This window comes from Falco rusticolus, chromosome 7 (assembly GCF_015220075.1).
Source record: "Falco rusticolus isolate bFalRus1 chromosome 7, bFalRus1.pri, whole genome shotgun sequence".
Classification (NCBI taxonomy): Eukaryota; Metazoa; Chordata; class Aves; order Falconiformes; family Falconidae; genus Falco; species Falco rusticolus.
In genome coordinates this window covers 64,436,766-64,450,554 of record NC_051193.1, presented here as the reverse complement: position 1 = coordinate 64,450,554, position 13,789 = coordinate 64,436,766, and the positions used below count along the sequence as shown (strand labels likewise).

Below are 13,789 nucleotides of genomic sequence, written 5' to 3'. Positions count from 1 at the left end.
ACTGAAGTTTCATCTCTATGTGTTGGGAATAAATATTCTCCCCTCCCTTGAAGCCAGGGTGCCGTGACAAAGAATATGTGGGGCTCTCCCCTACCACATGCCCTGTCCCAGGACACACCACGATCTAAGAGAAGTTGCTTCATTGCCTTGCGCTGCTCCTCTCAAAGCATTTCCATGGGATGGGACAGGCCTCTCCTCACCTGCTCTCTGTTCTAGCAGGCTGTGGTCCTCACTGAGCTCTCCTGTGAATAATCTACTCTTCTAAGAGCAAGGAGCGGGGCACAAGAGGATGTCTAGGTATGAAGAGAAGAAAGCCCCTTGACTCCATTGCTCTCCCTGGAGCTTGCAGTCTGTGAGAAGCTGAACGTGACACTGAATCAGTGATCTAAGCCCAGTAATGTCCACTGCTATAACTGGAACCGCAGCTGTGTAGGTGACTGTATCTGCACCCTTCTGTTCATCAGAAGAGGCAGAACTGCAATGGAGCTGGGGAATTTAGGAAAGAGCTCTTCCAGAGAGGAATAATTGTCCAGCTCCACCCTTCTCCCTAGTGGTAGTGCAAAGCCCTTTCTGTGCAAAGCCCTTGACGGTACGAAGAAGGGAAGGGATGGATGGCTTCAGAGAGCCTTCCACCAGCTCTTACCAGAGTTCAGAATCTGCGAAGACAGCGATAGAAAGATGATGCAAGATTTATCCTGTTTCATCCCTCCCTTCTGCCTTCACAGAACTGTTTCCCACACCTTGTCTTCAGAGCCTTTGCACAGCCTTGCACAGTGAGATGTTTTCCTGGAGGTGCAACCTGACCTCTTCTTAGCTTGATTCCGTTACTCTAGATAATTGCTCAGCCCCAAATAACACTCTGTTCCTCAGTACTCACACTCCTTACATCTTTGCTCATCTCCTGTCCCCAGGCAGGAGTGAAACACTCTGCATGTTTATGCTTCCCAGGAGAGGGTCACTCCTGCTATCCCTGTAAGCAATTTCTGTTTCTTTTTCCTGAGCTCCCTGTCATGACAGATATCCAGATGGCCCGCAGGGAACGCAGTCATATGTTAGTCCTAGAGGCAGAGACTGCTTCACTCATCTTCTGAGACTCAACCTTTCTCAACTTTTCCATGCTATGTTAGGAAAGGACTTCTTCAAGGCAATAAGCAAATACTTCATTATGAAATAGCAGCACTATATTGGAAAAAAAACGGTAATGTAGGGAACAAATTCATAAACCGGTAGGGGAGAATAGTACCGACTCCTTTAATCCCAGACCGCAGGTGTGTTAGAACACTCTGCGGTCAACCAAGAGAGCTCCCTCCTCTCTCCAGGGCAAGCTAAAGCCCTGCAGTCAGCCCCCCGCCCCGAGAACACCCTAGTCCCTATGCCGCAGGGTCTGAAGGTGGCAGTGGGTGACACAAGTCTCCCATGCCCACAGTACCATGGGTGACACAGGGCATTTAAATACCAGCAGCACTACAGCATGAGCTAGAAATGACTGTTGTTTGGTTTAGGTGAGACACCTGCTTCCAGCCGCCTTTTATAGATGTGTTTGTTAATATATGACTTGGAATAGCATTATTTGATGAAACTGGCATTTCAAACCAGCTGATAAGCTCATGGGTGGAGAACTATCCTGGAAATATAGTCTGAAGCTTCTGGAGCACAGGAAGGAATTGCGTATTTTATGCTCTCTGTGGCCTTAATGATTGAGTTATTAGGTAAAGGAGATATCAACCAACCTACTATTTCCCTTCTGGTTTTTATAAGGCTTCCTTTCATTGTGTTTGATGCCAAATTATTTTTTCATTCCTTGTTTCAGACTGGCAGGAAAAAAAAAATCACAAAATAGTTTTGGTTTGTTCCTGACTAATCCTTTGCTTTTTTGGCTCAATTGCATACCTAAATCTACTAACAATGGGACCCTGAGAGAAAAGACAAACTTTGCCTTGTGTCCTTGAAGGTTAAAAACCTTCAAGGCAGTTATGGAAGTCATAAATAGATCCTCAAAAGGTGCCCTACCTCCGAGCCCCTACATTCCATAAGCTTAGCTGAGGGCTAAGCTATATGTGGAGATACTGCTCCTGCAGAACCTGTCACCTGCTTGCCTCTTTGCCCTCCAGGTGCTACGGAGGCCCCGCAGGCATTCTTCATGAAGTTATCACACTGCTTTAAGCATGATGGAGAACGGGCTCAGTTTACCAATGCCAATTGCAACATTCTGAGACCAACCTTTCATCCTTCAGGACTATCAGGCCTGAGTACACTGCATCCTCTTCTTTCACCACACGGGAACAGCTTTCTAGTGACGAGTAAAAGCAGGCATGGAAGAAACCAGACTGTAAACTCAAGCCAGCACAGACAGATTTCCTACCCTTTTCTTACGGTCTCAGCAACAAGAAGTGCACTGCCCTGGTTTGGTTGCTCACCGTAGCAGGAGGCACAGCCCAAGGAGGGCAGCAACAAGCACCTACAATGAACGATTCTCTATGAACTATAGATACACTCGCTCAAGTTAGGGTAAACAAAACAACACAATCGTGGGAGCAGTGCTCAGAAATGCCTACAGCGCACCAGTCACCGCCAGTGTCTGTAAGACAGTGATACCTCCGTTTCTTTGTTTCTTTCGTTTCTTCTGATAAACCCATTGCACCTGGAGGACCAAAGAACGTGGACCGACTCTGTCACCTGGACAGCCCTGTTTAACCTCCCTTCTACCGCAGGGCTGTCTGTGCTCCCAAATATAACCAAAACCCCAGAATATTCCCTCTGGTTTTCATCAGCTGCTGACCCCTTCTCTATTTCAAGGTGTTGAATAGCTGAGAAAATGGGCAGAAGACCCTGACAAACCCCATGTAACGTAACTCCTGGTACAGAACACCTATTTCTCTCCTAGCTGTGTCCTGGAACAGAGGATATAGACCTGATCTTGCACTTGAGCATTGCCTTTGCTCAGTTCTGGCCAGCAGGAATCCTCCCTCCACATGAATGAGACGGGGTTTAACCTCAAAACCGAGGCTTTCCCCCCCCACCCCCACTAAGGTACAGCTGAGCTGCCTGAGAGCTGCCTGCAGCTTCTGTGCTGAAGGCTGAAAGGCAGTTCTAATGTAGACATCATCTCTGTTAAACTGTTTCTTTCTCATTTAATGGACTACCACGGAGATCTAAATGGAGATAAAGTAGCAGGGCTCAGAGAACAGCCAGGATGCTATCTTTATGCAGCATGACAATGTGCAGTGGTTAATTAGACACCGTTAACCTATTTTAGCAGGAGACATAACTGGGATGAATGGGGGGAAACGTCCTTGAAATCTTTCAATGCCCAGAGCCGAGGAGAGCCCTGGGCACACTCGCATGCTTGCACCGAGCCACAGCCGGGTGGCCAGCGCGCAAGGTCCGAGGCTCTCTCCGGTGTGCCCGGGGAGGCGTGAGGCCGGGCGGCAGGAGCAATTCCGGTGGCTCGGTCGAGAGAACCGGGAGGCGCCGGGCCAGCCGTGCCTGCGCTGACACCGGCGGGCGGCAGCCGCGGAAGGGGGATGGCCGGGAGCCCGGCCCGGCCGCCGCTGCGGGACGCTTTGCCCCGCCGCCGAGGGGCCTGCGTGCCGCCGGGCCCGCGCTGCTCCGCGCTCACCGGGGCCGCCGGCGCCGCAGCATTGCCGGGCCGCGGCCGCCCTCTGCCGGCCCCGGCGGCGCGTGCCCGGCCCCCGCCGCCCGCCGAGACCGCGGCCCCGGGCCGGGCCGCCGCCGGGCGGGGAGGGAGGCGGGCGGCGGCGCTGCCGGGCGGCTGCTGGCGGGCGGTCACCCCTGCAGCCTGCCGGGGGGCTGCCCCGGGGGGGACTGGGCTGCCGCGGGCGGGGGGCTGCCTCCCCGGGGAGACGGCTGCCCCGGGGGGTGGGGGGATGCTGCCCCGGGGACACGGGCTGCACCGGGGGGGGCGCACCGCCGCTAGGTGAGACCGAAGGGTCTTTTCGGTGTTTTGCCGGGCCCTGGCAGCGGGAGAGGATTTCGCCTCGGCCGCCTGTTACCGTGTTGCCTGGCATGTCTCGACCCACTGCTCTTCATGAATCACGTGGAACCAAAAAGCCACCTCCAGCTGCCCTCTTGCTAAAAGAGATGGAAGGTCCAGACCTTCAGAGAGAGGTTTTGTTTTGTTTTGTTTTGAGAGAGCTGGGCGATGCAGGGGGGAGCCGAGGTGGGCTGTGTGTGCAGGAACCCCCGCACCGGCCGGCATCCATCCCCTGCGCCCCAGCCCAACCCGCGCCCACCTCCATGCCAAGGCTCAGCCCGCAGTGAGACATGAAGCCTTCTGCCTCTAGGGCACAGACTGTAATTCAGGTCTAGGCCTGAGGGAGGAAGGGGGGGGGGGGGGCGAAGATTAAAAGGACATTGTACTCACTTGCTCAAGTATTTTTTGAGTGCCCATCACCACAGCGAGTGGGTGGTGAGCAACGAGTTGCAGCTTGTTCGATAGCCTAAGGCACAACCAAGTTACACATCCAGTATGACGCACAAGCGCTCAGTGATCAGTTCTCCTGGCTCTCCAGGCGTGGGTCTTGGTCACTGCTTGTTTGCTCAGGCACGGGGAGAGAAAAACATGTATGTAAACCAGAACTGCAGCCTATGCTGAAAAGCGCTACCACAGGGTGTCTTCTCAGCTATTGCACCACCTTCCTTTGGGCTCTGACCACTTTAAGTTTCCTCCCTCTCTCCCTGGACTGTGGCAGCCTGGAAAAACCAGATTTGCCTTGATTACATCGGGGAGTTCAATCTTCACATCTCCTAAAATCAAGGCGAGTTTTGCCATTGATTTCAGCAGAGCGAGGACTACCATGAGCCTTTATTTCTGTCATTGGATGTCACCTCACAGCCTTCCACATCCAAGCCCTGTGGCACATGGCTATCTGTAGCTCCACAACAGGGTTTTGGGCAGACGCATATTTTTTTAAACTGTCATGGTCCTACTCTCCACTTTCTGATACCTCACAGGCTCCCTGGGCTGCCTGGACCACACATTGAACACACTGCCCTAGAGCATGACACTGGAGGAAGAAAGATGCTGGGATGAGTGGGCACACTCTGGGAGCGGGATCTGAGGTGCTGCGGCTAGCCAGCTCCAGCCAAAATGGGCTTGTGAGGCACTAACCATTCTCTAGCCTGAAGTGGTGGTGTTTCTCCTCACGTCCTAATACGTGGGCTTTCTTAACAGAGACAACAAAGGAGGAAAGCTCTGGAAAGCAGGACTTTAGGAACTGGCACGAAAGAACAAGCTGACAGAGAGTTCACAGGGGTCACTGAACCTCAGCCTACTCACTGCATCATCCCCATAATAGATGTTCCCAGGGCTCCCCCACTCACTCACTGGTGGAGAGCTGACCAGCAGAGCTGTTCAGAGCTCCTGCTGAGCAACAGAAAAAACAACAACACTCAATACAAATTCCTGCTGTGTGGGAAAACAGCGCTGCAGTTTCTAGAGGTATCCACCACACATCTTCGGTCCCTGAGAACGGGGGCTTCTGTCCAAGAGATCACATCTTTGGTCTCCAGTAAGCACCAGGGCCAATTCTCACACCAAATGGTTCTTGAGGTTACAGGAGCATTTCAGTTTCCATTTAAAGGGAAGGGCACACTTCTGATCCTCATGGTTACATGGAAGAACTGACTGCTAAAGGAGAACTAGAATGCAAAGAAAAAGTATCTAAGGATGTTTCTTTTTTTTTTTTCCTTTTTTTTTTTTTCCTTCAAAGCCCACAACAGAGAAGAAACAGGCCAAAGACTTTTTACTTGTGATGGGCCTCACTGAAACCATTTCAATGAAAAACACTAGAAAGAACGAGGTGTTTATTGCTAAATGGCACCTTGTGCTGTCATCTGAGAGCAACAGCTTCTGAAAGAAGATATTTTAAGAACTTGGATTAAGAACTTGAGAACAGTAGAGGGGTTATATGGGGAGGGGGATGGGGGGAGGGGGAAATAGGGCCAAGCAAGTAGATCAGGTCATCTTAGGTCTCTTTCCACAGGTAAACTGCATTAAGCTAGACTTCACAGCCAAATTAGAGGTGACCTACAAAGGCCGGACAAATTTTTAGCCTTGGCTTTGACAGACTCAAAAGGGTTGCAAGTTGCATGTCTTTTTCATGAGGGTTTTGCTTTTTTAAACTAGAAGTATTTGGGACAGGAAGGATAATATCCCCTGAATTTGCTGGTAAATTCCTTGGAGATAATAGAACTAAGAAAGGAAGATGCTTTGTCCTCAATCAAAAAGATCAAAGAGACTTCACCCTGAGCACACTGCCACCTCAGCAGCTTACATGGACTGCTACCAGAAACGTCACACTCCTGCTCAGTTTTTGTCATGCAGGCTTCATTTTCTAGGGGAGCAAGAGGCTACAACCCTACTATTGTAGGAAGGAAGGAAGGAAGAAATCCTTCTTCCATTGCCCAGTGTCCTTCAGGAAAAAGAAGTCAAAGAAAATTTAACTAAAAGAGACAATATAAACAGAAGTCTAGCTTAAAAAAAAGAAAGAAAGAAGGAAAAAGAAAAAGAAAAAACAAGAAAAAAGGCTCCTTTGGGCACTGCAAAGACACAGGAATGGGCACAAGTCTAGCATTTTCCCTTTGCAGGAAACCCTTGCAAGTCACACTAAGCAGGATTAAAAGGAAAAAAAAATTCCATCACAGCCATGGTACTGAGGGATTCTCAGGTGACTCTTCTGTCTTTTAGGGACTTTCCTTTTTCTGCCAGTTATCTTTACTCAGTCTAAACAGAAACACCAAGGAGAGCTCACCCCAGCAATGACATGGAGGGACAAGAGGACAAGAGCCTGTTAGCATTCCTGGAACATCCAGCCTATTAAAAAAAAAAAAAAAAAGGTGGGGGGGGGTGGAGAGGAAAAAAAAAACCCACCCTGGGCCTGCACATTGCAGCTTACCGCCATCTTGATGTCCTTGATGCGTGCCGATGGCATGGAGGCGGCTGGCACCAGATCAGCCCAAGAGAAGGAATGAGAGGCCAATGGAGATTTATGTGAGGAGAGTGAGATGGACAAGGTAAAATTGTCAGGAGGAGTTGTTAGAAAGTAAAATATATTGTGACAATTCCACTCCTGCCGTTCATCAATAAACTGACAGATCATTTAGTGTCAATTAGGAGTGATAGATGGACAAGTCCCCATGATCCTGGGCCAAAATTAATGGCTGGGAGGGAGAGGGTGATTGAAAATGACGGCTGACATTGAGAGGAAAGTCCTGAAGGTCCCCAAGGGGCCATTACTTGCCTCATTCCCTTGCAGATCAATGCAGGGACAAACCCAAAAACAGACACTTCAAGACAAAACTTAATCAGACTTCCTTTTCTTTCTTCTCCTTCTAAGTTGTGCCCCCTCACTTGGCAGCCTTGATCCTTTGTGGCTATGCTCTTCACATCATTGAGGACACCCACAGATGGCTGCAAGATGCAGGGTGAGCCTGCCATCTTCCCCGCAGCCAGGCTGCTGACACGGCAGTGTCACAGGGAAGCCCAGCCTGAGATTTACCTCGGCACTGCTGGACGGGGAGCGGAGGGCAGAAGCAATGACACAAGCGTCCCCTACCATGTCAGACAGAGAAACTCATGAGCACTTTACTACTCCCATTTGCAAGACAGGGATGGCTACAGGTTCTATAAAACGGGCACTCTCAGGGGTCATTTCGTATAGATATACCACAGGATAGTTTAAGCCCGTATTTTTGAAACAGGAGGTTTTTAACTTTGCTTACCTCTAGAGACTTTGAATCATAAACCCCCTTAATCTCTTAAATAACTTTCCACCAGCTCCAGGGTGCAATCTCATCATTGCCCACCCCCCGGAGCCCTACATGGTATCTACACAGAGGCTGGGTTACCCTGCTCTAAAGGTCACGCTGACTGCATCCCCCCTCCCTTCCTACGGGCCCTTAATATTTGCCTCCTGTTAAATCTATTCCTGGACACTGCACCACCACTTCTGTTCCAAAATACTTCAGCATGGTCATTTTCCTAAACAAAGCCTGATTATTCCAACTCCGTATAACCTATCAGCCAGAAAGAAGACATTTTAGTTGCAGCTGGAGCATCTGTTGCTAAACTGCCACGATCCCTGTAGAAGAAAGGAGGTACATGTGCAGGCACTGGAAGGAACTTCCTTCTGAAAGCAGCACTCGTGTTTGCTTGCAGGGCCACCTGAAACGAGCTGTGCTTTTTTTCCACAACAACCCTAGCTGCTGTCTGCAGAACTGTATGAATTTTAAGGGGTTGACTGCAAAACCAGAGGGATCAAGAACCCAAGTAAACTGGAAGTGTCCCGAGAAGCTGTCCTGGTTTCAGCTGGGATAGTTAATTTTTGACAGAAGCAAAGAAATGAAGATACTAATAGAGAGAAAAATGGAAGAAATTCTATCAGGAAAGTCAGATAGATGAGATCAGCAGAAGCTGGGATTAAATGGACCCTGGAAGCACCTCTCCTGTGTCAAATCCTCACCAGCATGCAAAACTGAGTTCCCTTTTCCTTTTCCCATTGGCAGGCACTTTGTGTTTCTTCCTTCTGATGCATGAGATAACCTGACAATAAACCTCTGCTTTGCTTGTCACAAGTGTCAACACCGATGTCATTAAGGACATCAGCACAGCGTTCAGAATGGCACTTGGGCTCCATCCAGTGGTTAGAGAGCTGCTTCTGTAGCAAATCCAGCTGTAATTACTATTATTTACGTAATCTCAGCAGGGTACTAGGCCCCAAGTGGCTGCCTTTGGTTCTTGGCTGGTCCCCTTTCCTCTAATACTGGGGCCAGAATATTGCTGGGGCAGCAATGGGACTGCCTCTTCTCATGGAGACTGATTCTTCTCTCTGAGTACAAATTTCAATAAATACAGCAGATTCAGATGCAGAGGTCCCCATCAGCAAAGAAAAAAGATTCTTCTGTCACTACTCTGCACCGTTTATTTGCCGATTGCAGAGAACCAGTCTGAGTGTTTGCTCAGACACTTAACTACAGCCTTCATCATTATCCAGATTTACAAAATGGGACTCCTAGCAATGACAGCTGTTCTACAGAGGTACTGGGAGTCCAAAGGAATCTTTTCCATGCTTGACACTTGAAAACTTAGCAGTAAACAACCGCACTTTGATAGTTCTCAGGAATTTAAATATCTGACACTTGTAAATGCTATGGGAACTCATAATAAAATACTTTATCCTACTTGCACACCATCTGTGCAAAGATTTCAAAACTAATTACGGGCTGGAAAACTTTAAGGTCCCTCCTCCTCTTCCTATCTTACAACAGTCTGAGACAGCAGCAGTCTGATGTAAAGAATCGGCAAGATGGTGAGAATATTTGCAAGTTTACCTAGGGATGACAGGAGCTGGGCAGGTAGGGGACTAAGACAGAGCAGCAAAGTTAGAAAAACAGGTCGTCAATTAAATTCTACTCTAGCATGTGCCAAAATGGAAACAAAAAGAACAATTTCAAGTGATCATTCCACACTGAGAAGACTCTGAACTAGAAACACAGCAGAAAAGACTTTAATTATCCCTGCAGAAAAAGCAACAAGTGTGCAGTTGCAACTGGCTGAATCTGTCAGAAACAGAACTAAAAACCTGGACTTCAAATGGGGAGAGACTAACACATAAACAGCTACAAGAACATTGCACAAGTGGCTGCAGTATCCCATCTGATCCACAATATATTTACTCAACACAGAAAACGTAAATGTAGCCACTCTGCTCATCCTTCCTAAGTAAAAAAAAAAAAAAAGAAAAAAAAACAACCACAAAACGAAAATATCCCAGATTTTAACACTGTTAGTTCTGAAAACAAAATTACTTAAAGCATTACAGTTCCCAAGTGTAGGCTCAGTTACAATGGCATAAAAGTGCTTATACCTACATCAGATGTATCAATAGAAGCATGTCATTCTAACTACAGCAACACTACTGAAACTGGAGCAAGTTAACTTGATGGGCTTCCAAAGTGAGTCAAATTGTTTGAAAAGCTGTGGGGAGATAGAGCCTGAGAAAACAAAAACAACAGAGCTACAGCAACAGTGGCATGACATCAGCCGATGACTCAGACTTTTCACATGAAAGCTTTACTCTGGGATGTGTCACAAAGACAGCCTTACAGGCCAGCATCTCAGACTTTTTTAAGGGAGAGAAGGAGAGAGATCAGCTTGGGCAGAATACACAGCTGAAGGAAACAAAAGACAGGAGAACTAGTTGTACAAAATCCTTGTACCTCACATGACTAAATAAAGGCAGAACAAACCTCCCCTTCACAAAATTAATTCAATAAAGGCTCTTAACACAAATGAAAAGAATACCGTCAGGTATTACATGATATTGTATGCATGACTGAGCAAGGGACACATCTTGACCTCGTGTTCCATCTGCAGGGTCTCACAGGTGGAATGGTCTGCAGCCCTCCATCTCCTGTTCTGCTTCTTCAGCTGAATTGTGTCCAACCTCATACAAGCAGCTACTCCAGACACCTGCTCTATCTGTAAACCACGCAACTGGGATGCTGGAGAAGCACCACTGACAGCTACTGCTCCAAATCTATCTCATGAGGCTAATGGCAAACAGTGGAAAACACCCTAAATTAGCACATGGCACAGTGCTGTTACATTAGGAACCTGTGCACTGTCCTTCAGGGCACGTTAGGCACAGCCCTGAATAACTGTATCACCTCCAATCCAGTCCTTCACCTAGCCAACAATTACATAATTTATTTTTCCTAAACAATGCAATTCACCCGTGTTCTATGCTGTCGCACTTCCATAAAGCTTCTGCTGGGTCCTACGAAGATCCAGGATCACTGATGGCATTTCTTTTATAACCCTGAGGTAGGTACATCTTTGCAATGGCAACTTCTAGCTGCACCCAGCCTATGAAAACTAATAACGTTATCAGAGTTAAACTGGAGAGGAACAGAAGGAATTCAGGCTGAGATCTTTATTCCTTTGCTTTAGTCCAGTCTCCAGATTTTCAGCCGATTTATTCTTCAGAGACAAACAGAATGATGATTTTCCCAGAAAAGTACTGTTTTCCTGAAAGGCTACCCCAGAATACAGACCGCCTTGCTCACTTCCCAAGAAATACTGACCATGTAACAGGTTTCTGGATGTCCCCTCCAGAATTCTCGGGGTTCCAGGAAAGAAAATATGTAACTTTTCCATAAATCAGAATGCCTCCAAAGTATATGTCCAAACATATATACTCTTACTACAGGCCTTAATGTACACAAGCAATCTCACACCACTCCATGACTGAGCCCTTCAGCTCTGTGAATAGGAAATACACCACCAGCACAACTCTACAGCTTGAAAAATAACAAAAGAACTTGAAACGAAGTCATCTCCTCCCAGTCTGAACTGTCCTTTAGTTTTCATAACGATTCTGTTACCATGCCCAGATTTTTCCTTTCCCTTAGGTGTCCTTCACAAACATCAGGCTTCTCAACCTACACTCTACACTTTATATACTTTTTTCCTCCCATCTCTTCTCGCTGACCACCTTCGTTCATCTCCATTATACCATAACCCCATACACACATACACATTGACAAATTTCACCTTTACTGTCAAGGCTGATCAGTAAATCCTGAACTGATCATTGCATTCTTGTCAGTGGGGCACTGTCATGTGTCACTCTCCTGGAAAGGACGCAACCAGTCAAATCCTCCCCTCCCAGTTCCTGCATTTAACATGCTTATTATGTTCTTGACTCTTTCCAGTTACTGTACCAGGTGAGGAATACACTGCCTCTGGCAGACAGCACATGTACACAGTTCTGAGCCCCACCAGGCCAATTTATAAAGAGCATTAGCCAGTGGAACCAAGCAAGAGCAATATTTCAAATGCTTTGAAGGAGCTGCAATGACATTGGAGACACAGGCCATCTATAAGATCCAGAAAAACCGTTCCAATGCCTGTGACAGCAAAGTCCAACTAGTGATGTTCACTTAATCCATGCCTAAGCCCCTCTTAGTAAGGAAAAAGGTGAGGACTCACTTGGTAGATGCCAGTACAGGATCATCTGCCCAGCCTCCTTGCCGGCGTGGGGGTTTAGGTGGTGGACCCTTTAATAAAGAGAAGAGACACATTACAGCCAGCTCCAGTCAACACAAAGTCAATTAAGACACCAGAGATGGGTTACAGGGACCTGTGATCATGAGAAAAGATGACTGGGTAAAAGATGTCCCAAACCAGGGAAAAAAGGTAACTGCAAAGAAGTCCAAGCTGGAATGATTGGGGGGGGGGGGGGGGGGGGGGGGGGGGGGGGGGGGGAGGGACACAGGTGGCTCCCACAGCTTTTATTAAGAACGGGAATGACCTGGGTGACTCATGAGGATTTTTGATTTGACAGAGAGGACCTTGCATGTGTGGTGGGGTCAACTCTGAGCCAAAGCCAAATTACCTCTTGCCACAGATGAGGAAGGGGTTGAACTAACCCCTGATGGTAGGGGTCTCCGGTGTTTATTTCTTGAAGCAGAAGCATTGTTTGTGAGTGTGGGAATTGAAGAGACCCTGCCAGGGGCAGCCACTGCCTGCTGCAGGGAGGGGGCACGACCCTGCATAGCTCCCCGATAGGAGCAAAAATAGTCATCCTCCGAAAATAAACAAGGAGCAGGAATGAGGCAGGAGCTGCAGTCCCAAAATACCAGCTTTCTTCGGCAAAGGGAGCACAGGAGGGCAGAGGGACAGGCAGGGAGCACGGAACGCAGGAAACAGCCTCCTTATACGGGCTCATCCGCAGGGGACAGAGCTCAGTCGACTGGAATGACCATGTCACAGAATGTGAAGCCTTCAGGGGCCCAAGTGAATGGAGTTTTCTGATCTTTAAATGATTCCCCCAGATTCTTAAGATGCCAAACCAGAGAAGAGGCTACAGTGCCAAAAAAGGAGCATTTCGAATTCAGTTGATCTGGACACACCCAGAGCCCAGGAAAAAGGGGAAAAACACACCACATATGGGTGTGCATGCCCACGTAAACATCCCCATTCCCATTACACACACCCCTACCCCAAAAACACACTCCCTCCCACACCGATCCTTCCCGTGCAAACAACCCCCCTCCCTCCTGCCCTGACACCATCCCTCTGGCAGCCAGCAGGCCACGTTCCCAACACACAGCCTCACAACTCCTTGCAAAGGTGCATGGAGCTACACAAATGTCACCAAAGAACCTGGGTCGTAAGGCTGAAGGCAAGTCCAGGGCATTCCAATGGCACCTGCAACGTAATTCCCTCATCAAAACTAGCCTTCAGATCAAAGGTATCTCAAGCAGGACACTCCAGATCAGAAGGTGACAAGAATGACTGCCCCAGTCTTTGCACAGGGCACGATTCCATGGCATCCAAGGGTTTGATTCCAGTGTCTTGCCAATATTGTAACGTCTTCCCATTGATCATACACACCAGGCAACCCTGAATGTCTGTCAGACCCTGACAAACACCTCACATATACCTACAGGTCTTTTATTCCTCTTGCAATAAATCAGGTAATTCTTTTTGAAGTGCCTACAGGAGCACTAGTAACAGGAAAGGCAATGTTAACTGTCAGCTGAGGATAAATAGCTTTTCTTTGCTAGTTGCCTGGAAAGTGCAGCAATAAGGTCACATGCCACATGCATTTTTGTCAAGTAAATAAACTTACCTTCATATACTTTCACATTTCCAAAACCTCAGCATAATTTACAATTGAGAACGCATTGCCATAACATGGTGACAGGTAGGGACATTGCAGCTGCAAGCAAGAACTTGAGGCAGAAAGTAGGAAGAACGTCA

At 48.0% G+C, this 13,789-nt stretch overlaps 1 protein-coding gene across 8 annotated transcripts in view; it reads right to left on the bottom strand.

Annotated features, from left to right (window-relative positions):
* Positions 1–13,789, bottom strand: part of IFT43 (intraflagellar transport 43) — a 44,906-nt gene that overhangs the window by 17,379 nt on the left and 13,738 nt on the right. For all 8 annotated transcript variants that reach the window (XM_037394251.1, XM_037394253.1, XM_037394255.1 and 5 more), the window contains one exon: positions 12,014–12,081. In XM_037394251.1, the coding sequence (XP_037250148.1) occupies positions 12,014–12,081 (68 nt within the window). The remainder of the gene's footprint in view (positions 1–12,013; positions 12,082–13,789) is intronic.